Source organism: Sminthopsis crassicaudata, chromosome 2 (assembly GCF_048593235.1).
Source record: "Sminthopsis crassicaudata isolate SCR6 chromosome 2, ASM4859323v1, whole genome shotgun sequence".
NCBI lineage: Eukaryota > Metazoa > Chordata > Mammalia > Dasyuromorphia > Dasyuridae > Sminthopsis > Sminthopsis crassicaudata.
The window spans coordinates 528,179,557-528,206,624 of NC_133618.1; the positions used below are offsets into that span (position 1 = coordinate 528,179,557).

A 27,068-nucleotide genomic window follows, 5' to 3' on the forward strand; every position below is an offset into this window, starting at 1 on the left:
GAGAGATCATCATTAATTTTTTTCCAGATGGAGAAACTGAGAACTAGTGAGGGTTTATCCAAGTTTATAAAGATCATCAATAGCAGAGCCAGAGATTGAACCTCCCAAGTTCTTACACCTTCTAAATCTAGTGCTCTTTCCACTATGTATTTGTTCTTTCATCATCTAACAAATATTAACTAAATTTCTATATGTAAAGTACTGTATGTGATAGGTGCACAATACAAGAAATAGGAAATTTGCAATCTAATAGTGTCAGCTTCTGTGGACCCAGATATATTCAGTGTGAAAATGTTTTCTACCTTTGCTGTCTGAATCTGAGATCCATGTAGATCAAGACAGAGGAACTGACAGAACCCTACAATATGTTGTTTACAGGAAACACATTTAAAGCAGGGAGATACATACAGAGTAAAGGTAAAAGGCTGGAGCAGAATCTATTATGCTTCAAGTGAAGTAAAAAAAGCAGGGGTAGCCATCCTTATCTCAGATCAAGCAAAAGAAAAAAATTGATCTAATTAAAAGAGATAAGGAAGGAAACTATATCTTGCTAAAGGATAGCATAGATAATGAAGCAATATCAATACTAAATATATGTGCACCAAGTGGCATAGCAGCTAACTTCCAAAAGGAGAAGTTAAGAGAGTTGCAAGAAGAAATAGACAACAAAACTATAATAATGGGAGATCTCAACCTTGTACTCTCAGAATTAGATAAATCAAATCATGAAACAAATAAGAAAGAAATTAAAGAGGTAAATAGAATATTAGGAAATTTAGGTATGATAGATCTTTGGAGAAAACTGAATGGTGACAGAAAGCAGTATACTTTCTGCTCAGAAGTTCATGGAACCTATACAAAAATTGACCATATATTAGGACATAAAGATCTCAAAATTAAATGCAGGAAGGCAGAAATAGTAAATGCTTTCTTTTCAGATCATGATGCAATAAAAACTACATTCAACAAGAAGTTATGGGTAAATAGACCAAAAAGTAATTGGAAACTAAATAATCTCATCTTAAAGAATGATTGGGTGCAACAGCAAATTAAAGACAGGGGACTGACGGAGAGGCATGGGGGAGGAAGAAACTCAAGAGGAAATGAATTTTGAGGTAAACTTTAGGGAAATTCAGAAAGGTTTTGACATGGTCATTATGCTGTCACTAAATTTTTAAAAAATCATTTCTGGTTGAGCCAAAAAACTGTTGGATATCTGGTGGTTTTTTTCTATTCAATTTAATTGAACAAACATTTATTTAGTACCTGCTGGGGGTAAGTCTCTGTACTTAGAGCTAGGGATGAAAAGACAAAAATGGATTGGTCTCTGTAATGAAGAATGGAAGCATCCTTGTTGCTTTGCCCCTGCTGAGCTTCTTCTGCAGTGTCAGCACAGGCAATCAAAGCATTCCCTTCTCATTATATCTCTAAAAATCTCTAGTTTCCTTGAAAACTCAGTTTCTTTCACAGGCTACATGAAGACTTTGCTGGGTGCTCCTAATGTTAAGGATTTCCTCCCCCAAATTCTCGAGTATTTATTTTGTATGCATGGATGCATACTTTCTCCTCCAACAAGAATGTAAGCTTTGAATAGGGTACAAATGGTTTCTTTGTTTTTATTTTCTCAATGCCTAACACTTTGATTGACTGGTTGACAGAAAGAACTTACATTAAACCAGGAGGATGCAACAGGTAAGAAAATACAAAGTATAGATTAAGTAATACAACATAGTTACAAGAGGGAGAGTACCTTTTAGGGAGGGCTCAGGAAATTAATGGTTCGTGTGAAAGCATTTGAGCTGTGCTCTTGAATGATTATGACAGTGTAAATAATTTAATTTACTGACATACAACAAATGGCACAACTTTTCCAATCTTTATAAACATGTAATATGTAGTATTTGTCTGCAGTCACTTGCTTTATAGGACAGGTAAATGATGCGGTGGACAGAGGGGCAGTCTTAGAATAATGAAGGCTCACCTTCCTGAGTTCAGATCCAGCTTTAGACACTTCCCAGCTGGACAACCCAAGGCAAGTCATTTTATTCCACCTCAGTTTCTCATCTGTAAAATGACCTGAAAAAGGAAATGACAAACTCCATTAGTTTCATTGCCAATAAAACCCTAAATAGTGTCACAAAGAGTTGGACACTACTGAAATGACACAACTTGTCTTACACGATTCTTTACTGGGATCAGAAGCTTTTGACACATTCCTTAATTCTTCTTTATGAAACTATTATCATTTTGGATTCTAAGGTGACCCTTGACAAATGGTGTATTTTTCTGATTAGAGTCCATAAATTCCAGTCAGGCAAGTTTCTCAGACTATTGAAGCATGCTTATTCCCAATCCTTAGATATATTTCATAACATTTCACTGATATGTGATATGGAGTCATTTTCTAGTGTTTCATAACCATTTGGGACTTTCTGAAATTATTGAATAATTTCCTTCTCAGTATGTCAATATATTAATCAGAATTTATCATTCCCACAATAGAGAAATACTTCAGGCCCATTGAAGTAGCATAAAATAAAACTTCAAAATATATTTGGGGAGTTGATGTCTTGAACTCTATATGACTTCAAAGTTATGAATGGTGTGATTAAATGAAGTGTGTTGGTAAATATTTAACAACCCTCTCTTGGTGATGGGGGAGGAAACATAGCACATCTTTAAGTTTAATATGAATTATGAACACTTTCTTAAGTCTAAATAATCAACACTACAATAAACCACACCCTGATTTGTAGGGTTTTTTTTTCTATTTCTGAGATACAAATGCTCACACTGAAAACTTAACAATTAGCTCTCCCACAGCTGACTTCAGCACACCCCAAAGAGAATGGTTACCTAGACAGAATTAGTATTGAATGAGGGACAGGACAGTAGTTGAAGAGAACTCGAAGGGAGGAAGTCTAGTAAGGGAAAAGAATAGTGAGCTCAGTACATGGTGTTGAGGAATATCCACATTAGGCTGGAAAGAGAAAGATTCATCCAGCAAAGAAGACAGGGAAGGAACAGTTGGACAGATAGAAGGACCAAAACAGAGCTATGTCGTGCAAGCCTAGGAAGAGGTGAAGGTCAACAAAACCTAATCTTCGTCTATACTTATCTATTTTGGATCCTTATACTTTTTTTTTTCCTGAGGCAATTGGGGTTAAGTGACTTGCCCAGGGTCACACAGCTAGGAAGTGTTAAGTGTCTGAGGTCAGATTTGAACCCAGGTTCTCCTGACTTCAGAGCTGGGGCTCTATCCACTGCCCCATGTAGCTGCCCTTAGCTGGATCCTTATACTCTTGCACACAGCTAACCTGTATTTCCAGATCTTGGTTACTCCTACCTGTGGTCCCTACTGGCTTGCCACCAGAGTGATAAGAGACCTGTTGACTTAGTTTAACTTTCCATTGACTCCTGCTGCTTTCTTACAACCAGAGCTGCTTTTGCTACAGATAGCTTAGACTTACTTGTTAGCATCAGAACTCCCTTCATGGTGTGATTAAGGTTGTTGCCTTGGGCTACTTCTGCACCTGTAGGTGGGGCTGAGAGAACTGCACATGGAGAAGCTAAAACACGCACAGAAAACATTATGCTACAAGGCCACACATGACAAGTGCCGTAAGTATAACTATATCTAAAACTACATATTATGCAATGTAACTTAGGGAGCCAATCTTGAAGTCAGGAAGAACTGGGTTTGATTTCTGTCTCTGACTATATAATAGGTCTGTGACTATTAGTGAATTGCTTAACATCTTAATGCCTACTGTCAAAGAATATAAATTACAGTCATAGAAAAGTTATTAATCTTTATCAGTAATGGGAATTTCTACACTGGGAGCTTCCATATGGATAAAAACACAGGTTAGGATCAAACATATATTTTTTGTGTGTAATATGTGCAAATACATACATATGTATATATATATATATATATATGAATGAGTATATATATCTACATGCATATATACATATATGCATGGCACATTTTAAAGTTTTATTTATATTATTAACATTTTCTTCTTTGCTTTAAGTATAGATAAACCACTAAATCATAAATCAAGTCCTAAATAGTAATATTTATTCTTTGTTCTTGTTTAGTCATTTTAGTCATGTCTAAAACTTCATGACCCCATTTGAAGTTTTCTTGGCAAAATTACTGGAGCGGTTTCCCATTTTCTTCTCCAGCTCATTTTACAGCTGAGGAACTGATGCAATCAGAGTTAAATGACTGGCTCATGGTCACACAGCTAATAAGTTTCTGAGGTCATATTTGAATTCATGAAGATGAATTTTCCTGATTTCAGGCCTGGCAGTCTAACCACTGCACCACCTAGCTGCTCTTTGCTCATTTCCAAAGTGCAAATTTTCACAAGGAAACATGGTTTCTTTGTTATAAGAGCTAAACTCTGAGTAAGAAATATAAAATGGATATTGTAGGAGATGGAGATAAAAAAATAAAAGATATTGACTGAATTATGTTTTAAACTCCAACAAAAAGAAGCATTTGGAGAAAAAGCATGTTAGGGAATATTGAATAGCATAAAATCTTGGCTCAACACTTTTAGACATTCCAAATGTATGGGGTTTCCTATCTTATTTTCTATGTGTGTACACATATATGTATTTTAAAAGTACAACAGTGTATATCCTATGCCAAAATGTAGTACAATCATTTTAAAGATATAAAAGAGCTTTAGTTTTAGTACTATGCTTCTTTTGTCCATTAACATTAATTTTGTAAACATTCGTTTAAGGAACAAAGATCCTAACATATATCGGAGGAATCAAGGAATCAATGAATAAAAACATTCTCATGTGCTTACTATGCTAAGTGCTGGGTACACAAGTAAAAAAGTTACAATCCCTGCTTTCATGGAATTTATATTCTAATAAGGAGAAACAACACATTTAGGAGGTTTCAGGTGCAAGTGCAGTGGAAAAGGCCCAATGATCCTTGGGTTCAACAGTAATGTATTCTCTTTTTTTAAAAAAATGGCGTTTTATTTTTCAAAATATGTGCAAAAATGGTTTTCATAGTTCATCCATGTAAAACTTGTGTTCCAGTTTTTTCTCCCTCCTTCCCCATCTGTCCCCCTCCTAGATAGCAAACCATCCAATATAGCTTAAACATGTATAACTCTTGTAAACATATTTCCATATTTATTATGCTGCACAAGAAAAGTCAGACAAAAAAGGGGGGAAATGAGAAAAAAACAAACAAGAAAACAATAATATCAAAGGTGAAAATACTATGCTGTGATCCACCTTCAATACCCATAGTCCCCTCTTTGAGTGCAGATGGCTCTCTGTAGATCATCACATAATCTTGTTATTGTGTATAATGTTCTTTTGGTTTTATTCCACTTAGCATCAGTTCATATAAGTCTTTCCAGGCCTCTGTGAAATCATCTTGCTGATGATTTCTTACAGAAAAAAATAGTATTCCATAACATTCATATATCATAACTTATTCAGCCATCTCCAACTGATGGGCATCTACTCAGTTTCCAGTTTCTGGCCACTACAAAAAGGGCTGCCACAAACATTTTCCACATGTGGGACCCTTTCCCTCCTTATAGATCTCTTTGGGATATAATACCAATAGAAATACTGCTGGATCAAAGGGTATTCACAATTATAACCCTCTGGGATAGTTCCAAATTACCCTACAGAAGGGTTGGATCAGTTCACAACTCCACCAACAATGTATTAGTGTCCTGGAAGCAATGTATCTTCTTTAATATCATTTCCTTTCATAAAATCATTTCTATTATTGATGTTGAGTCATTTTACTCTGCCAAGGACTTCAGTGGTATAAAGATTCATTTCTGAGTCTTTATTGGATGTAGCTTTTCCCAGAACTCTTAACTTCAGGGTCCTGTGCTCTCTCCTCTGAGATCTCAAAGGAGGACGTGGTTGAAGTGGTGGAATTCAGTGGTTTGTTGCACCCTTTTTATGCTGCTTCTTGTCTCTCCCTTAGGCTTTAATTTCTCAGTGAGAGACAATTTAACATAGAGGTTAAAGAGCTAGGCTTAGAGTCTGGAAAATCTGTGTTCAAGTTCTGCTTCCAACACATGCAATCTATAGGATCCTGGATAAAGCATTTACTACCTCAATAGCTCAGACAACTCTTTAAGACTCTAAGTTACAAAAATTTGCTGATTTGTGCTGATAGATGGAGTTCCTTTACCAGGAACTCTATATACTTATAACTTATAACCTAAAAGAAAATTCAGTCATAGCTGCATTCCTTTGTTGAATATAACTTTTGTGATCAGTAAAGAAAGTGTTTTAATATTTCTGATTTTCTGAATTTGTAAAGTTATCAATTTTTGTAAAGGTGCCACACACAAATAACTTAAGATATATATATATATATATGTATTTATGTATATATATGTGTGTGTGTGTGTATATATATATATATATATATATATATATATATATATATATATATATATATATATATACTCCTTTTTATTCCCATTCAGTAATTACCTATCATATCTAACTTTTCTGCAATTCTATTCCTCAACTTGTTTATTTTTGTTAGATTTGTCTTGGTCTGAAAGGGATTATATTGAAGTCCCCAACTATTATTATTGTCCATTTCTCTTTGTGACTCATTTAAATTTTCCTTCGAGTAGTTAGATGCCCGTCATTTGGTACATTTATGTTTAGCATTGACATTAATTCCTATGGCACCTGCTGCAACCTCAGTTTTTCTTTATTGTTCCTCCTTTAAGATAGAAGGTTGCATGTGGTTGAAATGACTTGGCGTCAGTCAGAAAGGAACTGTGGGCTCTACAGACCTGGACAACTTGTCTCCTCAGTGACCTTGCTTTATGTACTTTCCTTTAGCTACTAATTTTGATTCTAGCTTCTCTGTTTCATTTTTCATGGTTCTGTGTTCTTCCTCTCTTTCATTTAAACTTTTTTCTTATTCATTCTGTTTGTAATTGTTTATGACTTGTACCTGACCACTTAATTTTCATATTTTGACTTTATCCCTGCTTGACATCTAATGGACTCTTCTGCTTTTTCTAGCAATTCATTGAAACTGTTGGATAGCCCTAGCCATTAGCCCCTTGGTTCCTACAGTTTTTCAATCAGGTTCTGATGGTATTTCATAATTTCTTTTTATATGTTCCCTGGGCATAATCAATTATCTATACTTACAGTGTAGAGAACAGTTTTTAAGTGGTTAACAGCATAAACCCCTCAAAAAATTTTTAAAGAGTTATCCTAGAAGCCATGTTAGCAATCAATAGAAATGGATATCAAACGTAATTGGCTTTATGCCAAGATTTAAGAAACCTTGATAATCAGAGACTATCTACCATGCTAAATGCATCCCCTCCATCAATCTGATATACATGTTTAATTAAAAATGATTTCGCCATCTGTCCAAATGCTGTAGGGGGCAATTTTAATTGATTGTTTCAGTTTTTCTGCATGATGAATAAATAGGATTAAAGCTTACAACTCTGGAGCCAAATTAGGATTTGCCAGATTAATAAACAGAGAATTTTCTGGTAGAAAAGAATTCAATTATTTTAGATCTCAAAAACTTGCATTTAAAATATATAAGTGAATTATAAGAACATAATGTATATTCTTATACCTTATGTGCAAAAAGTTCAAAGGATCACATGGGTCCCTATTTAACAGTAGTATGGTATCTGATAATTTCTTTAATACCAAGTCTGAATGTGATCTCAAAACACAAACATTTTAATTTATAACACAAGGATAGAGAAAGCACAAGGGTAGGACTTTTCTAATGAAGGAAGAGCCATTTGGAGGCTTCTCTAGGCCCTTAAGAAAACCTTATATTTTGAGATTACCACTTCTGAAACAAAATCTCAAGTTCAGAATATCAAAAACCCATTTGTGATTGGAATAGCTGTGGAACTGAAATGACATTCTGCACCAGGGATGTCCTACATAATGCGATCTGGAGCTGCTGGTCAGGAATATGCTACCTCATCTATAAAATGAGAAGGTTGGGCTATATGATCTGTAAGATCTTTTTTCAGCTGTAACATCTTTTATTCCTATACCGACCTTACTCCCCTTTAAGGGCATTCACCTTGTAAGTGTATATATGGACACCATATTATTGGTTAGGAGTCCCTCCCTCATTGGGCTTTGTCCCAGGACAGTCAAACTATTAGCCATTATGGATGAGAATGTATGAAAGATGAACAAGTTGAGGGGATTATTACTGTAGTAGACTAGAGGACCTGACTACCTTTCTTGCCTTGCCAAAGAAAACCCTACTTCTTATAAAGTGAATGCATAAATTATCATCTTAAGATCTGAACATGATCCTTTTCATCATCTGTGAAATGACATATCCCATATGGTCATGTGCAATCTGGAATTAACATTTAAGGATTAGAAAGTGATGAACTTTTGTTTGGCCATGTATGACAGACCTGGTCAAAAACCAAGTAAAGGGACATTTATTAACAATTGCCTGTAGAAGTCTATGGAGCACCTGAATGTGAGTGGTCCTGATATTTTTGTTTTGTTTTATAAAAAAATGAATTACAGAACACCACTACCATTGATTAAGTAACTATTATATGCCAAGTACTGTGCTAAACACCATCCTTAAGGCATATAATTGAATAGTCCATTACTGGATTTTATTTAGGTGAGAGTTTGGGGTGGCAAGCCAAGTGTATTTCACAGTTTTGTTTTGTTAATATTATTTGATTAGTTTATCACTAGGTTAGGGAAAGATAGAAGCTAAGCATATGTATATGTGAATATACATGTATTATACATATACTCATTTGCAGTGGTAAATGTTTACAAGTGGTTCTATAGAAGGAAAAACAACATGACACACAGTTTAAGTTTAACCTGAATTATTAACATTTTCTCTATCACTTTCTTAAAGTTTAGAAATATACAAAACAACAAATTAAGGCTTTATTTGTAGTATTGGCTAATTTCTAAGGTGTATATATTCACATTAAAAATTTATCAGCTTTCAACAGTCAGTATAAGCTAGCTCCTATGTATTTTTGCTATATGTACTTATATATGCATATATATAAAACATACATACATATATATATATACATATATATATACATATACATATATATATATATACATATACATATATATATACCTTCTCTGCATGGGGAATTCAGACATTAAATGACCTTCCCAGAGTCAGTCAATGTCAGAAGCAAGACTTTTACTTATGTCTTCCTGCACTAGAGCCAATTCTCTATTCACTAGATCACATGACTTTTTGTACAAATGACATTTATAGAGACAAGCAGTGATATGAAGAAGGCAGGGCAAAATACATCATGCTGAAACCACATTAACTTCTTATTAGGGAACTACATCTGTATTGGAAATTATAATATTGGTTTGGACTTTCCCATAATCTAGATTATGGCCCTGAGAGAGGCTACTAAAGGAATTATTTTTGCAAAATTAGCTAATGTTATAATCATGGTGGTAAAGGCCTAATATATGAAGAATTCTTTCTGAGACTACCCAACTAATTGTCAATGACATATCTAGGTGGTAGGCATGTTTGCCTGGAGATATTACATTCAAACTTCACTTCCCTTTTTTCAGATTCAGCTCTCTTCTCACTATTTCTCACTACCTTTTAATTCTGATTAAAAGGTTCCAAATGAGGAGAGTCTATGTTTAATTTTAATAGCTCTAATTGGACTTGTTGAAATTAGCTACTGAGTCTGAAAAATGAGCCTGGTTCTATACTTATACTTTCCTTTATCCCTATCGAATACGCTGTTTCTAAACATAGGGCACATGTCAGCCTTTTCCTTTGTAGTTTTTCATAAATTCAAACAGAGATTGGTTACTTCTCCCAAATGTTTCTATTACTTCTACTTATACAATCAGTTCTTCCTTGTGGATATCAGAATCAGGTCCAGAACAGCATTTCCTCTTATTACTTTCTTCATCTTTTGAAGGATGAAATCATTGCTAATTTTATGGTAGATATAAGTAGGTAAATCACATTACCAAAAATGACTTGAATAAAGGAAATTTTGCAAAAGAAATCATTAAGCACACATATGACTGGAAAAGAAGATGTTCTGTATATTGGAGGGGATATGGGAAAACTGGCTCACTGATATATTGTTGGTGGAATTGTGAACAGATATAGCCATTCTGGAAAGCAATTTGGAACTATACTCAAAAATTTATCATACCCTTTGATCCAGAAGGTTTCTACTGGGCTTATACCCTAAAGAGATTGTAAAGGAGGGAAAGGGATCCACACGTGCAAAAATGTTTGTGGCAGCCCTCTTTGTAATGGCAAGAAACTGGAAACTGAGTGGATGTCCATCAATTGGAGAATGGCTGAATAAGTTGTGTATATGAATATTATGGAATATTATTGTTCTGTAAGAAATGACCAACAGGATGATTTCAGAAAGGCCTGGAGAGACTTACATGAACTGTTGCTATGTGGAATGAGCAGAACCAGGAGATCATTATACACGGCAATAACAAGACTATATGATGATCAATTCTGATGGATGTGGCTCTCTTCAACAATGAGATGTTTCATACCAGTTCTACTTGTTCAGTAATGAAAACGCCAGAGAGAGAATTATGGGAACTGAGTATAGACCACAACATAGCAGTCTTACTCTTTCTGTTATTTGCTTGCATTTTGTTTTCTTTCTCAGGCTTTTTTTCCTTCTTGATCCGATGTTTCTTGTGCAGCATTATAATTGTATAAATATGTAGACATATATTGGATTTAACATATACTTTAACATATTTAACATGTATGGGACTACCTGTCATCTAGGGGAGAGGGTGGGGGAAGGAAGGGAAAATTTGGAACAGAAGGTTTTGCAAGGGTCAATATTGAAAAATTACTCATGCCTATGTTTTTTAAATAAAAAGCTTTAATAAAATTACATATATATATAAAGTCTTACCTGTCAGAGCTGTTATGAAAATAAAATGAGATAATGTTTGTAAAGTTAAAAAAGAAGGTATTCTGTGTAGTGAGAGCAAGGAATAACAACCCCATTGTTGCACTGGAAAAGAACTTTGAAGGCTGCCAGCATACTGGGTGGATACTTTTTGGGGTTTTGTGGAAGTATGTATAGGAGTCATCATGAAACTGACAGTTAAATTATTTGACTTCTAAGGCCCCTTCTTTCTCTATGATCCCTGTCATGGACAAGAATCGCAAAGAGTGAGAAGGTATGGAAAAAATTGCCTACATTTTTTTAAGACTAGACTATCAAATCTCAAAATGCCCATAAGGAATATGCTATTCCTTTAATAAATTTCCAGCAACCATAATCTCCAATCAAACAATTTCCTATATCCAATCATCAAATCCAATCTCCATCATGCTCTTCAACCACTCTTTAAATTTAGGCTCTGCCTTGTGTTCTCCAGCTATAATCCATAGTCTGTCACTTTATTTCGTTTTGAACTATTGGTTTCAAGTAATTTTCCAACTATCTCTACACTCTGGATACCAACCCACCTTTCTAATTCCTCTTTTTGTAGTGTCTTCCTTCATTATAATGAAAGCTCCTTGAGGACAGGGACTGTCTCAACTGCTTAATTGCTGGACTTAATTACTGTTTGATAGTGTACCCTCTGTGGCAGCTGTATGTGGATAGAAGACTGGATCTAGATTCTGGAAGATCTGAGTTCGTATTCAACTTCCTAGCTGGAGAAGGAAAGGGCAAACCACTTTAGTATCTTTGCCAAGAAACCCCAAATGGGGCATGGAGAATAAGACATGACTGAAGGACAACTAACTGAACAATTAGGATTAGCTGTTCTGTCTCTGTCTCTCTCTACCAGATCTCACTTGTCAGGTGGCTCAGCTCTTGTAAGATTCTGAATTTTGTCTTCTGAAAACAGCTTCTCTTGTGTTTTCTGTAGCTTCTGACGTCTCAAATCAGGATCTCCTTACAAATAATGAACAATTTCTAACCTGACTTAAAAAAGAAACTATGGATTAACCAGATATAATAAAAACAATATATGCAATTTTTCCCAATCTCAAAACAACTCTGTGATTAATAGTTTCTCAGCCATACCTTCAAAATGTGAAAAGTCACATAATAAGAAATTTAGACAATAATGCCTTGGAAATGTTGGAATAAACTAAAAAGGGTCCTAAAAGAATCCAGGCTCAAATCATTTCCAAATAAAGTAAGGGCATTTATTAAGGCATCATTTATTAAGGCATTTACTTGGGGTAAGGGATGACAAATTCTGGGGGCTTCCTCTTTAAGGGAGAAAGGCAACCCAGTAAAGTGAGGCAAGGGTTTATACAGAGAAGGGAAGGGGGGGAATACCTGGAGGAATAGGTAGAGCAGGAAAATTGGATGACCTCAGAGGAGATTTTCCATATTTGGACAATCTCAGATAAGGTATACATGGTAAAAGATAAAAGGCCTTTTTGCTCTGATGAGGGCCATCATCTGGTCAGAAAGTGACCAGGTTACTGGGGCTGGGGCAGCAGCTCTCAGACTCCACAACCATTTCCACCTTTAGTCAGTGCTTGTATTTTTTGATACTTTCAAATTGATGTTTTGAGAAGTGGTTTCCTGTGAAGGTCTTCAAAACTGTCTCAAGCTGCTTTTCTCACATGAATTTCCTTCTTTTTGCCCCTTTCAGCAAATAAAATATCTATATCTATATCTATCTATATATACATATATATATAAAATAAAAGAGTAAGGATTGGCTTATACTATTCTTGTGGATAGGAAGAACAGATGAAAACTAACTAATAGAATATTTAAGCAGATTAAAACTATTTGAGTAGTCAGATACAGGAAGTATTCAGTAATAACTATTAAATTGAAAACCCTTTATTAGAGTGACCCAGGAAAGTGTCCTTCAACCTGTGCTGTTTAACATATTTATTAATTACTTAAAGGCATAAATGGCAAGCTTATCAAATTTACAGATGACAGGTTAACGGGCAAGACTTTATTGTAAAGCTTAGCAATCAGACAAAGCTCCTAATAACTCTCAGTTAATGAGGGAAGAGATGGGACCTTTTATGAGAAAGGATCCAAAACAATGTTTTCTAATTTTGCTCATTGTGTGTGTCAGTAAGTCAACTGGTGAGTGTGGTAGTCCTATTTTCACAAGATAGCCAAGAGAGTTTATGTCTATAGCTTAACTCCCGAGTTGTGTAAGGCAGGAGTGGGGAAACTTTTTTCTGCCAAGGGTCATTTGGATATTTATATCAGCATTCAGCATTCATGGGTCATACAAAATTATCAATTTATAGAACTTAAGCAGTAAGAGATTTCTTTCAGCTCATTATCACCTGAGGTTACCTTAGCAAATTATTTCAGGCAGGACGGTCCCCACCCCTCGTATAATGTGTAACGTGGACATAGGTACAGGATAGAAGATAATTTTGTCAGTACAAAATAATTCTACAGGATCAGTTTGCTCATCACTGGAACCTGAGACATGATCTTTTGTTGGAGTACCATCAATACCAACTAAAGTACCAAAAAAATTATTTTATAGAATGAGAAAAAACAATAACAAAATTCATTTTTAAGAATCAAAGGTCAAAAAAATCAAAAATGAATAAAAATTAAAATGAAATATGAATATGAATATATATAAATATGAAAAATAAAAATGAAATATGAATGAAAAATGAAAATAAAAATGAAAAAAAATAAAAATGAATAAAAAATGAGGAAGGTGGCTTAGCTGTACCAGGTCTAAAACTGTATTATAAGGCAACAATCCTCAAAATTATTTGGTACTGGCTAAGGGATGATCAACTGTGATAGACAACTGTTTTCAACAATACAAAGATTCAAGACAATTATAAAGGAGTCATGATGGTAAATGTTATCCACATTCACAGAAAGAACTGATCTAATCCAAATGCAAATCAATGCATATTATTTTCACTTTCTTTGTTTTTTCTCATGGTTTTTCCCTTTCATTCTGTTTCTTCTTTCACAACATGACTGATGTGGAAATTTTAACATGATTGAACATGTATAATCTATATTAAATTGCTTACCATCTTGGAGAAGGAGGAGGGGAAGGAGGGAGAAAAATTTGGAATCCAAAATCTTATAAAAATCAATTTTGAAAACTATCTTTACATGTAATTGGAAAAATAAAATACTATTTACATAAAAAAAATTTTGTTTCCTGATGAATTGTGTCTGACTGAGATCTCTTTGGGAGTTTTCTTGACAAAGATACTAGCTTGGTTTGCTGTTTCCTTATTTTCCTTTATCTCCTTTGCACAGGAGAAAATTGAGATATACAGGGTGAAGTGACTTGCTTCATAGAAGTGTCTCGGATCAGACAACTCAGGAAAGATAAGTCTTCCTAATACCAGGCCAAGTACTCTTATCTATTGCACCACTTAGCTGCTCGGGAAAGACCTGGAGAGCAAGCCATTTAAGAATTCCCTAAAGTGTTATTGTCAAGACTACAGAAATACGACTTAACTCTCGGTCTTCAAATATGTATAAGAAAGATTAGATTAGATACAATGAGAAGTTGCAAAGAGGTCAATTAGGCTTGAAGAAATAACTTAAGAGTTATCTGAAAGGGAATGGGCTGTCTTTTGGGAGTTGAGACTTCCTCCAGGGCTAGTTGACTATCTGTTGGTTATATTGTAAATAATGGTTCTCAAACTATGATCCAGAGACTCCAGGGGAGTGAGTCTCTGAAATCCTTTCAGAAGGTCTATAAATTCAAAATTAGTTTTTATTTCTAATAAGGTAAATATTTGTAAATATAACTCATGTAAAGAGTAACTCTTTGCACATATCTTCAATAATTTTTAATAGTAAAACATATTGAGAACAGAAATTTGAGAACCACTGTTGCAGGACACATGCTTGTTCAGGTTGACTGGACTAGAGATGACCCATGAATTTTCTTCCAAATGTAAGATTCTGTGATCTGCATCTGTGCAGATAGCTGTTTTGATTTAGATTAAATGATTTAGATTAGATTTAGATTAAATTTAGTTAGCGCTGCTTCATGATCTTTCCTCATTTATCTCAGTCATCTTCCGTAATCATTTTTGCTTTTTAATTTTCAGTCTGAAGATAGGAAACATGGATGCAAAACAAGATTAAGGGTATTTTTGTGGGGTTTTTTTGCTCTATGAATTGTAAACATATACTTTTTTCATTTCTATTTGCCTCCCCCACCAAAGCACAACGTGAAAAGCCCATTATCTTTAGCTTTTTTTTTTTTTTTTTTTTTTTTTTTTTACTATTCTTGCCTAGGATGAATAACCACTTGCCAGAGATTTTATTGAAGGGATTACTATACTGATTGGGAAGTTGAATTACATGACCTGGGCCTTCAATCTAAGCTGTCTCCCCAGCCTGCTCAGGAACATAAATGTCTCTGTAGACATATATTGTATTTAATTTATACTTTGATATATGTACCATGTACTGGTCAACCTGCCATCTGGGGGGAGGGGAAGGAGGGGAAAAATTAGAACAAAAGGTATGGCCATTATCAATGTTGTAAAATTATCCATCATATATCTGGTAAATAAAAACTATTAAAAAGAAGAAGAACAACATAAATGTCTCTTCCCTCCCTGACAGTATCAAGCCCAAACTCCTCTAGTAGCTCTCCAGGTCTCCCAGCATTTTGCCTCTCCCTACCACTCTAGCCTTGTTTTTCTTTATTTCCCAGCAAACTCCGCCCCTGTCAAACAGGTTACCACCGTCTCTTGCGCCAACAAGCTCATTCATGCTCCCCGCTGGATCTCCTCCTTGGTCCCCCACCCCCTCCACCATCCAAATCTCTCTCTCAGAAGCGGGCGGAAGTCCGGACAACCTCCCTTAACATCCCTCGGACGTCTCTAGCTAACATTCATCCCACCCTTCCCTGAAGTTCTCTGGCTTTTATCTTCAGGTCCAACCGAGTGGTCCTAAATCGTCCCCATCTTCTGTGTGGCGTGCTGGAACTCTTCTACTGGTCTTGTGTTTCCTCGTGAGCATTTAGACTTTATTAATTGACAAATGCTACAAACGGGGGACTGATTTGCTGTTTTGTTGATTGTCTAAACTTAGGAAAGTGACGAGGGAAATGTTAATAACGCAGATTAAAACTTCAATGCAAATTAAACTTTCATCCTCCCTTCCTCTCTCCCCCAGCTCCTCGTGAAGCAGTGAGGGGCACGTAGGACAGAAGGGAGTTTGCACATGCGTACATCGCCTCTTTGAGGTTACAGTGAAAGGTCCATGGGGGGCAGGGGGGGCATCCTGGTGCTCGAGAAAGAAATAACTTCGACCATCGAATTCTTCCTCCCTCCCTCGGCTGTTATTAACATAAAAGTAACAAATCACAGGGTATTGTGAGATTGTGCTTTAAACGGCTGAGTGTAATAGGTTTGTAGCGCATTCGCGCCGTGCACGTGTGACTGATATCGAGAAATTCCTGGGGAAGCGCTCCTTAGCTAGAAGTCCAACCCGAGCGAGACTCCACTACTTCCGATCTAGTCACGCTAGCAGAGAATCCAGAAAGGCGAAGAGAGGTGGGGGCGGGGAAGCGGGAAGGAGACTGCCTGGGTAAGCGGGAGGAACTCTCGCGAGAAAATAATCGGTCGTCGTGGTAACTGAGACGCTTTCCTGAAAGATGGAGATCTGGAAGGTGGACCAGCCGCTTGGCGCTTCTGCCGCTTCTGCCACTTCGGACTCCTGGGTACCCCGGGGCTGCCCCCAAGAAAAGGGTGGGGGTGAGGGCACTTGGGGAAAATCCCGCAAAATCTCATCTGAGGGGCGGTTGTCTTGTTTCAGTTGTGGGACTCGGCCGGGACCTCGAAGCCGCTGAGAGACCTCCGGATCAAAGAGGAGGAGTATCTGTACGTAAAGAGCGCCCACCGATTGGGGGCGGCAGGGCAAGCCGTTGTGTTTTGTTTTTCCCGCTTTCTTGCGATCAAATGGCTTATGTTCTTTAACTTTCTCTTCCCCTCGCCCAATCCATCCGCCTTCCCCCAGTCAGTCTCTTTCACGGTCGAAAGCCTTCGTCATTAAACATTTATTAATCGCCTTCTGTATGTCAGGAGCCGTACTTAAACCGCGGGAGTTGCCAAGAACGGCAAAGGGCAGCCGCTGCCCTTAAAGGCAGTCTTGATGCGGGGTGGGGGGGGAGGGGGAGAACCTGTGCTCCTGCGCCTCGTGGGACTTAAGCTGATGTGAGGGAGCAGGAAGGAGCATGCTGGTGCAAGATAGAGGGCAAACAAGATATGGGATAAAGTGAGGAGAGTCGCAGAGGGAAGGCACTGGAAGTAAGGAGGATATGGAAAAAAGGCTTCACGTACAAAGCAGAGTTTAGCTGGGACTTGAAAGAAGCCAGGGAAACGAGGGGGAGGGGGCGAGGAGGAGAGGGAGGAGGGAGAGCCTCTCAGGCTGGGGGACTGCAGGAGAAATGCCCAGATCCTGCAGTGTTCTCTAAGCTGAAGAAGCCACTGTTACCCACTGGGCAAGAAGGCTGGAAAGAAAGGGTTGGGTCGGGGCAGGTTATGGTCGCCAGGTGGTTTTACATTTGATCCTGGAGGTGTTAGGGAATACTTGACCTTGTAATTTTTATCACCCCTACCTGTGGTTTCTTTGAAAATTGATGTGATAATTGTGGAAATATGTATAGAGGAATCACACATGTTAACATATATTACTTGCGGGAGGGGGGGAGGGAAGGAGAAAAAATTGGAACACAAGGTTTTGCAAAGGTGAATATTGAAAACTATGCATGTGTTGTGAAAATAAAACCTCAAAAAGGAAAGTTGATGCTGAATGATGAGCTGTGCAGACTGAATTCTGAATCATTTCAACGCTAGTTTTGAAGACTTGGATTAGTCAATTCCATGACACTATTGCTTCAACAACTTTTCAGGTCCCCCGTTCAGGGCCTCCTGCAAAGTACAAGGGAATTCTTGTGGCAGACTCCCAGTGTAACATCACCGTATCCTTAGAGGGTTATCCTTAAGATCTTTACTAATGCACAAGCCTGACATAATTGTGCAATCTTTTCATTAATCCAACAACCATTTATTAATCATTTGTGGACAGAACACATCAATGCTAGGTTGCCTGACATAACAGCCACTTAGTTAATGCTTGTTTGATAGCTAGTACATTCATCAAGCTACAATGATTCTCAACTCTGCCCACAATAAATGGTCTAGGAATCAGGGGTTCTCAAACTACGGGCGGAGGGCCAGATGCGGCCCACCGAGGACGTTTACGTGGCCCCTCTGGGTTATGGCAAATGGGCTGAGGGGCAGAGACTGTGAATTTTTGTTTTGACTATAGTCAGGCCCTCCCACAGTCTGAGGGACAGTGAACTGGCCCCCTATTTAAAAAGTTTGAGGACCACTGGGACTCTAGGTTGACAGAAGCCTACATAATTAGGGCCTTTATTTCTTCCTGATAATGTGGTTCTCTTCTGTTTACTTTGTCCATGGAACCTTGGATTGTCATCTGCAGCATTGGAGGGACCCTGTAAATCTCTGAGATCACAAATCCATTCGAGTATGGAAGACTTTCAGTTATAGCTATTACAACAGCCAATTTTAAAATATGTTGATTTCTTTTGTATTCATAATTCTTTCATTTCTTAAGTTATTTCTCCTTCCTCTTCTAACCAGCAGTCCACCTCTTATAACAGTGAATTAAAAACAAAAGAGGGGGTAAAAAAGCAGTTCAGGAACTCTTTGTTGTTCTTTGCATAAACTATTCCTTCTCCCAGCTCCCTGTATTTTTATTAGCTACATGTCTAGAGGTCTTAACTTTTTCATCTTCATTCACTGGGTTCCTTCAAATCCCAATTAAAATTCAATCTTGGAAAAGAAGCCTTTTCCAATCCTTCCTCATTATTTTGTACAATGTTATCTTCATGTTAACTCTGTTATACTGTGAACTCTTTTTTTTTTTTTTTTTTATTATATATATATATATATATATATATATATATATATATATATATATATATTTTATAATATTATCCCTTGTATTCATTTTTCCAATTTACCCCCCCTCCCTCTATTCCCTCCCCCCGACGACAGGCAATACCATACATTTTACATGTGTTACAATATAGTCTAGGTACAATACATGTGTGCGAATATCACTTTCTTGTTGCACAATAAACATTAGAATCCGAAGGTACATGCAACCTGGGCAGACAGATATTAGTGCTAACAATTTTCATTCCCCTCCCAGTGTTTCTTCTCTGGGTGCAGCTACCTCTGTCCATCATTGATCAACTGGAAGTGAGTTGGATCTTCTTTATGTTGAAGATTTCCACTTCCATCAGAATACATCCTCATACAGTATCGTTGTTGAAGTATACAGTGATCTTCTGGTTCTGCTCATTTCACTCAGCATCAGTTGATTTAAGTCTCTCCAGGCCTCTCTATATTCCTCCTGCTGGTCATTTCTTACCGAGCAATAATATTCCATAACCTTCATATACCACAATTTACCCAACCATTCTCCAACTGATGGACATCCATTCATCCTCCAGTTTCTAGCTACAACAAAAAGAGCTGCCACAAACATTTTGGCACATATATGTCTCTTTCCGCTCTTTAGTATTTCTTTGGGATATAATCCCAGTAGTAGCGCTGCTGGGTCAAAGGGTATGCACAGTTTGATAACTTTTTGGGCATAATTCCAAATTGCTCTCCAGAATGGCTGGATTCTTTCACAACTCCACCAGCAATGTATTAGTGTCCCAGTTTCCCCACATCCCCTCCAACATTTGTCATTATTTGTTCCTGTCATCTTAGCCAATCTGACAGGTGTGTAGTGGTATCTCAGAGTGGTCTTAATTTGCATTTCTCTGATCAGTAGTGATTTGGAACACTCTTTCATGTGAGTGGATATAGTTTCAATTTCTTCCTCTGAGAATTGTCTGTTCATATCCTTTGACCATTTATCAATTGGAGAATGGTTCGGTTTCTTATAAATTTGGGTCAGTTCTCTATATATTTTGGAAATGAGACCTTTGTCAGAACCTTTGTTTTTAAAAATATTTTCCCAATTTGTTACTTCCCTTCTAATCTTGTTTGCATTAGTATTATTTGTACAGAAACTTTTTAGTTTGATGTAATCAAAATCTTCTATTTTGTGATCAATAATGATCTCTAGTTCTCCTCTGGTCATAAATTCCTTCCTCCTCCACAAGTCTGAGAGGTAGATTATCCTCTGTTCCTCTAATCTATTTATTATCTCCCTCTTTATGCCTAAATCATGTACCCATTTTGATCTTATCTTGGTATATGGTGTTAAGTGTGGATCCATATCTAATTTCTGCCATACTAATTTCCAGTTTTCCCAACAGTTTTTTCCGAATAATGAATTTTTATCCCTAATGTTGGAATCTTTGGGTTTGTCAAAGATTAGATTGCTATAGATGTACCCTTTTTTGTCCTTTGTATCTAATCTGTTCCACTGATCTACCGGTCTATTTCGTAGCCAATACCAAATGGTTTTGGTGACTGCTGCTATATAATATAGCTTTAGATCAGGTACACTTAGACCACCTTCCTCTGAGTTTTTTTTCATTAGTTCCCTTGCAATTCTTGACCTTTTATTCTTCCATATGAATTTTGTTGTTATTTTTTCTAGGTCATTAAAATAGTTTCTTGGGAGTCTGATTGGTATAGCACTAAATAAATAGATTAGTTTGGGGAGTATTGTCATCTTTATTATATTCGCTCGGCCTATCCAAGAGCACTGAATGTCTTTCCAATTATTTAAATCTGATTTTATTTTTGTGGCAAGTGTTTTGTAATTTTTCTCATATAATTCCTGACTTTTCTTTGGTAGATGGATTCCCAAATATTTTATACTCTCAACATTTGTTTGGAATGGAATTTCTCTTTGTATCTCTTGCTGTTGCATTTTGTTAGTGATATATAAAAATGCCGAGGATTTATGTGGATTTATTTTGTATCCTGCCACTTTGCTGAAATTTTGAATTATTTCTAGTAGTTTTTTAGCAGAGTCTTTGGGGTTCTCTAAGTATACCATCATGTCATCTGCAAAAAGTGATAGTTTGATTTCCTCATTTCCTACTCTAATTCCTTGAATCTCTTTCTCGGCTCTTATTGCCGAGGCTAGCCTTTCTAGTACTATATTGAATAGTAATGGTGATAGTGGGCAACCTTGTTTCACTCCTGATCTTACTGGGAAAGGTTGCAGTTTATTTCTATTGCATATTATGCTTACTGACGGTCTTAAATATATACTCCTGATTATTCTAAGGAATAATCCATTTATTCCTATACTCTCAAGAGTTTTTAGTAGGAATGGATGTTGGATTTTGTCAAATGCTTTTTCTGCATCTATTGAGATGATCATATGGTTCTTATTAATTTGATTATTAATATGGTCAATTATATTAATAGTTTTCCTAATATTAAACCAGCCCTGCATTCCTGGAATAAATCCTACTTGATCATAGTGTATTATCTTGGAGATGATTTTCTGAAGTCTTTTTGCTAATATCTTATTTAAGATTTTAGCATCAATATTCATTAAGGAGATTGGTCTATAATTTTCTTTCTCAGTTTTCGATCTACCAGGTTTAGGTATCAGTACCATGTCTGTGTCATAAAAGGAGTTTGGTAGGACTCCTTCATCCCCTATTTTTTCAAATAATTTATATAACATTGGGGCTAATTGTTCTTTAAATGTTTGGTAGAATTCACATGTGAATCCATCTGGCCCTGGGGATTTTTTCCTGGGGAGTTGATTAATAGCTTGTTCTATTTCTTTTTCTGAAATGGGACTATTTAAGCAATTTATCTCCTCCTCTGTTAATCTAGGGAGCCTATATTTTTGGAGAAAGTCATCCATTTCACTTAAGTTATCAAATTTATTGGCATAAAGTTGGGCAAAGTAACTCCTTATTATTTCTCTAATTTCCTCTTCATTGGTGGAAAGATCCCCCTTTTCATTTGTAAGACTATCAATTTGATTTTCCTCTTTCTTTTTTTTGATCAAATTTACCAAAGGTTTATCTATTTTATTGGCTTTTTCATAAAACCAACTCTTGGTTTTATTTATTAATTCAATAGTTTTTTTACTTTCAATTTTATTGATTTCTCCTTTTAATTTTTGTATTTCGAGTTTAATTTTTGGTTGGGGGTTTATAATTTGGTCTTTTTCTAGCCTTTTAAGTTGTAAGCCCAATTCGTTAATCTTCTCTTTCTCAATTTTCTTCAAATAAGCCTCTAAAGATATAAAATTTCCCCTTATTACTGCTTTAGCTGCATCCCAAAGATTTTGATATGATGTCTCATCATTATCATTATCTTGGGTGAAATTGTTAATTGTTTCTATAATTTGCTCTTTCACCCAGTCATTCTTTAAGATGAGATTATTCAGTTTCCAATTACTTTTTGGTCTATTTACCCCTAACTTTTTACTGAATGTAGCTTTTATTGCATTGTGATCTGAGAAGAAGGCATTTATTATTTCTGCCTTCCTACATTTAATTTTGAGATCTTTATGTCCTAATATATGGTCAATTTTTGTATAGGATCCATGAACTGCTGAGAAGAAAGTATATTCCTTCCTATTGCCATTCAGTTTTCTCCAAAGGTCTATCATACCTAGTTTTTCTAATGTTCTATTTACTTTTTTAATTTCTTTCTTGTTTGTTTTGTGGTTTGATTTGTCTAAATCTGAGAGTGCTAGGTTGAGATCTCCCACTATTATAGTTTTACTGTCTATTTCTTCTTGCAGTTCTCTTAACTTTTCCTTTAGAAAGTTAGATGCTATACCACTTGGTGCATATATGTTTAGTATTGATATGGCTTCATTATTTATGCTACCTTTCAGCAGGATATAGTTTCCTTCCTTATCTTTTTTAACGAGATCTACTTCTGCTTTTGCTTGATCTGAGATAAGGATAGCTACCCCTGCTTTTTTGGCTTTACCTGAAGCATAATAAGCTCTGTTCCAACCTTTTACCTTTACTCTGTATGTATCTCCCTGCTTTAAGTGTGTTTCCTGTAGACAACATATTGTAGGGTTCTGCTTTTTGATCCAATCTGCTATCCGTCTCCGTTTGATGGGATCGTTCATCCCATTTACATTTACAGTTAAAATTACTAATTCTGTATTTCCTGCCATCGTATTATCCCCAGATTATACTTTTTTCCCTTGACCCCCCTGATCCCCCTCCCCGATATTTAATTTACAAACCCCCCTTGTGACGCGCAACCCTCCCTCTTTTTTTTTTTTTTTTTTTTTTAGGATCCCTCCCCCCTCCCTCCAAGTCCCTTCACTTATTCTCCTTTTCCTTTCCCCTTTTCCTCTCCCCCCTTTTAATGAGGTGAGAGAAAATTCTCTGAAAAACAAATATGTTAATTATTTACTCTTTGAGCCTCTTCTGATGAGAGTAAGATTCACACAATGATTCTCCCCCTCACTAAGTTCCCTCAGATATGGTGTATTTTCTATGTCTCTTCCTGGGATGTAGTTTCCCTCTTTTTATCACTCCTTCCCCTTTTTCTGAACCGACCTCCTTCCCTTTACCACACCCCCCTTTTTTTCTTTTATATCAGTAAAATCAAATTATCCTTGAGTATTTTTTTATATACCCACAACAAAGTTACAGTTCTCAAGGGTTCTGTGTACCTTTTTCTGTTTCTCTTCAGTCTTGTGGATGTAGATCAAATTTTTTGTTTAAGTCTGGTTTTTTTCTTAGAAACATATAGAATTCCTCTGTTTCATTGAATGACCATCTTCTTCCATGGAAAAAGATGCTAAACTTAGCTGGGTAGTTCATTCTTGGTTGCAGTCCTTGATCTTTTGCCTTACGGAATATCAGGTTCCAGGCCCTTCTATCTTTTAATGTGGAGGCAGCCAGATCTTGGGTGACCCTTATTGTGGCACCTTGGTATTTAAATTGTTTTTTTCTAGCTGCTTGCAGGATTTTCTCCTTTGTGTGGTAATTCTGCAGCTTAGCCACAATATTCCGTGGTGTTGTTTTTTTAGGGTCTATTTCAGAAGGAGTTCGATGAATTCTTTCCACATCTACTTTCCCTTCTGTTTCTATTATCTCTGGACAGTTCTCTTTGATAATTTCCTGTAAAATAGAATCTAGGCTCTTTTTTTGGTCATAGTTTTCTGGAAGTCCAATAATCCGCAGATTATCTCTCCTAGATCTATTTTCCAGGTCTATAGATTTTCCCAGTAAGTATTTGACGTTGTTCTCCAGCTTCTCATTTTTTTTGTTTTGTTTGACTGATTCTTGGGTTCTCTGTGAATCATTCATTTCTATTTGTTCCATCCTGACTTTTAAGGAGTTATTTTCTTCTTTCACAGTTTTTAGTTCTTTTTGTAAATGCCCAATTTCATTTTTAAATGAATTATTTTGCTCTATTGAATTTTTTTCCATTTCCCTAATTTTTTTTTTTTGAGAATTATTTTCTTTTTCCAATTCAGAAATTCTATTTTCTTGAGACTTTTTTATCTTTTCCAATTCAGAAATCCTACTTTCCTGTGTTTTTTTAACCTTTTCTAATTCACTAATTTTGTTTCCCTGCATCTCCTGTGAATTCTTTATTTTTTCCAACTCCAATTTCAGGACGTTGTTATTCTCTATCATAACTTCCCTTTCCTTGCCCCATTTTTCTTCGATCTCCCTCAATTTCTTAAGAGCTTCTTCTAGGAGAGAGTTATGTGATGGGGGGCAGGAATCGTTCCCCTTTAGGTTGTTATCTTCTGAATCTTTGCTGTTAACTTCCTCGGGGTTGGATACCCGCTCTTTCTCTGTATAGAAGGAATCTATAGTTTTTCTAGCTTTTTTGCTCATACTTAAAAAATGTTTTGGGGTCTGTCCCTGGGGTAGGAAATTATTTACTTCTTTACCAGCTTCCTCCCAGACCGGATGGATGCAGCGGCCCCTGCGCCCGCGCTAAGAGAGAGCTCTGGGAGAGAGTTCCCCACCCCCTCCCTGGAAGCGCCTCAGAGGTGATTAGCACTGCTGTGCTTCGAGGGCGTAGAATAGTGAAGACAGCAAGAAGCTCAGCCTATGTGTCCGGGTGGGGAGTGGACGTCTGCAGCAGGTGACGTGAGAAGCCCCTGCGCTCAAACTGGAAGTGTCTTCCAGAAACCGCGGTCCCTAGTTCAAAGGTTCCGCTTCTCTGGGACTTCCTGGAGCTGAGTTCCACTCCCTCCAGCTAAGCTAGGCAGTGTGTGTTGCCTTGGGCCGTATCCACCCACTTGTCAGTCTCTTAACTATTCTCAGGAGGTAGCTGAGGCCACACCCCCTGGTGCCTGAGTCACCCCCAGGGTCCGGGGAAAATCTAATCTGAGTTTTAAAATATTTTGGCTTTCTCTTCTGAACTGCTAAATAATTAGCAGAGAAGAGCTAACAGCCTGTGCCAGATTCCTTTACCTCAGTGGCTTCTCCGATCCCAGAGCCCCTCCCAGCGCAATGGGCGCAGTGTGCCCCTACCCCACCGTCTGTGCTGGTCTTTCTTATTCCTCCCCTGAGAACTGACCCTTCCTGTTGAAACTCCAGATTCTCTTCAGCTGGTAAGTCGTGCTTCCAGTCCTTGTGGTATCTATCAGTCCTGAGCTAATTTTGAGACTTAATTTATCTAATTGGTTGTGAGGGAGTGAGGACGTTCACTGAGTCGTGTGTTTCCTCTCCGCCATCTTGGCTCCGCCCCATACTGTGAACTCTTTGAAAAGAGGGACTAGGTTTTTGGGTTTGGAGTTGGCTTTGTTTTGTTTGGTTTGGGTTTTTTGGCCTTTATTTGTATCAGTTCATAGCACAGTGCTTGGAATATAGTAAGTGTTTAATAACTTCTTGTGAGGCTGCTAGATGGTGCAATGAATAGAACACCAGTCTTGGAGTAAAGCAGACCTGAGTTCAAATTTGAATTTAGACTCAGCAATTAGCTGTGTGACCCTGGGCAAATCACTTAATTATAGATGCCTTGCAAATATACACACAAATATATATAAAATACAAATTCTTGGCACCTTCGTTTATTTCTGACAAATTGGCAGTAATGACTTCTTTATGGAGTTTCAAAATAATTTAGAATTTTTTGAAATGATTAAATTTTGGTATGATCGTCTCTTCCATTGTTGACATCATAAGATAATCTAATTTTATATTTTCATATAATTTTAATTTCCATTAGATGCTTTAGTAAATCCTAATTTAAATAGCATTTTTGTACATTTTAGACGTTTAAATGAAGAACTTGAAGCAAAAACAGCTGAACTTGTTCGTCAAGCAGAAGAAGCAATAGTAAGTAAATATTATAATTAGCCTGAGTGGTACAAAATACTAATTTGGGCTTAGAACAGTGTTTTTAATATTATAAAACATTTGTCTCTCTCTTTCTTTTTACATCCCCTTTCCTTTTGAATATGGATAACATTCTTGGACAATTATTTCTTTATTAGATGAATGGCTTATTTGGTGAATTAGGTGCTGTATGATTTTATATATATATATATATATATATACATATATATATATATATATATATATAAGTAAATCACAGGTGGCCTTTGAAACTTGAGATATTCTACCTCAATGCAAATTGAGCATGAACAGCTAACTTTCCAATATTATATACATTTCCTAGTCCCTCAGGATTCTATGTCTCCTTAGGAGTGTACATTCATTCCCTTGAAACCTTATAACTATCTTTGGTTTGTATTATCTATATCTACCAGGAGCCACATGCTTGCCTTTCTTTATTATTCCAAAATAATTTACTCCATTATTCCAAATTATTTTCCATTACTCCAAATAATTTACTCACTTATCACAAGGCCTAAATGAATTCACTAAAACAAAATTGAAAGTAAAGTGTAATTGTAGTAACAGCCACATGGTTGGAACAGCTGTAGCCACTTCTGACAAAGTTTGAATGGCCAAATTTCCTATCTTATTTTGTATTCTACACCTTTGCTGTTATGATGGAGGATTTGGTCATTTCTGTAGAGGTGTTTGATAGAGAGCTACTAAGAAGCATTTTTTGTCTCTGGGTACAACAG

General features: G+C 36.6%; 1 protein-coding gene across 3 annotated transcripts in view; it reads left to right on the forward strand.

Moving 5' to 3' along the window:
- Positions 1-16,632: 16,632 nt before the first annotated feature.
- TEX9 (testis expressed 9) overlaps positions 16,633-27,068 on the forward strand; it is a 63,528-nt gene continuing 53,092 nt past the window's right edge. For 2 of the 3 annotated variants that reach the window (XM_074294600.1, XM_074294601.1), the window contains exons 1-3: positions 16,633-16,728; positions 16,824-16,888; positions 26,247-26,310. In XM_074294600.1, the coding sequence (XP_074150701.1) occupies positions 16,663-16,728; positions 16,824-16,888; positions 26,247-26,310 (195 nt within the window). In that variant the 5' untranslated portion in view covers positions 16,633-16,662. Of the gene's footprint in view, positions 16,729-16,822; positions 16,889-26,246; positions 26,311-27,068 lie in introns of those variants that run through there. The other variant, XM_074294602.1, reaches the window with a different exon arrangement.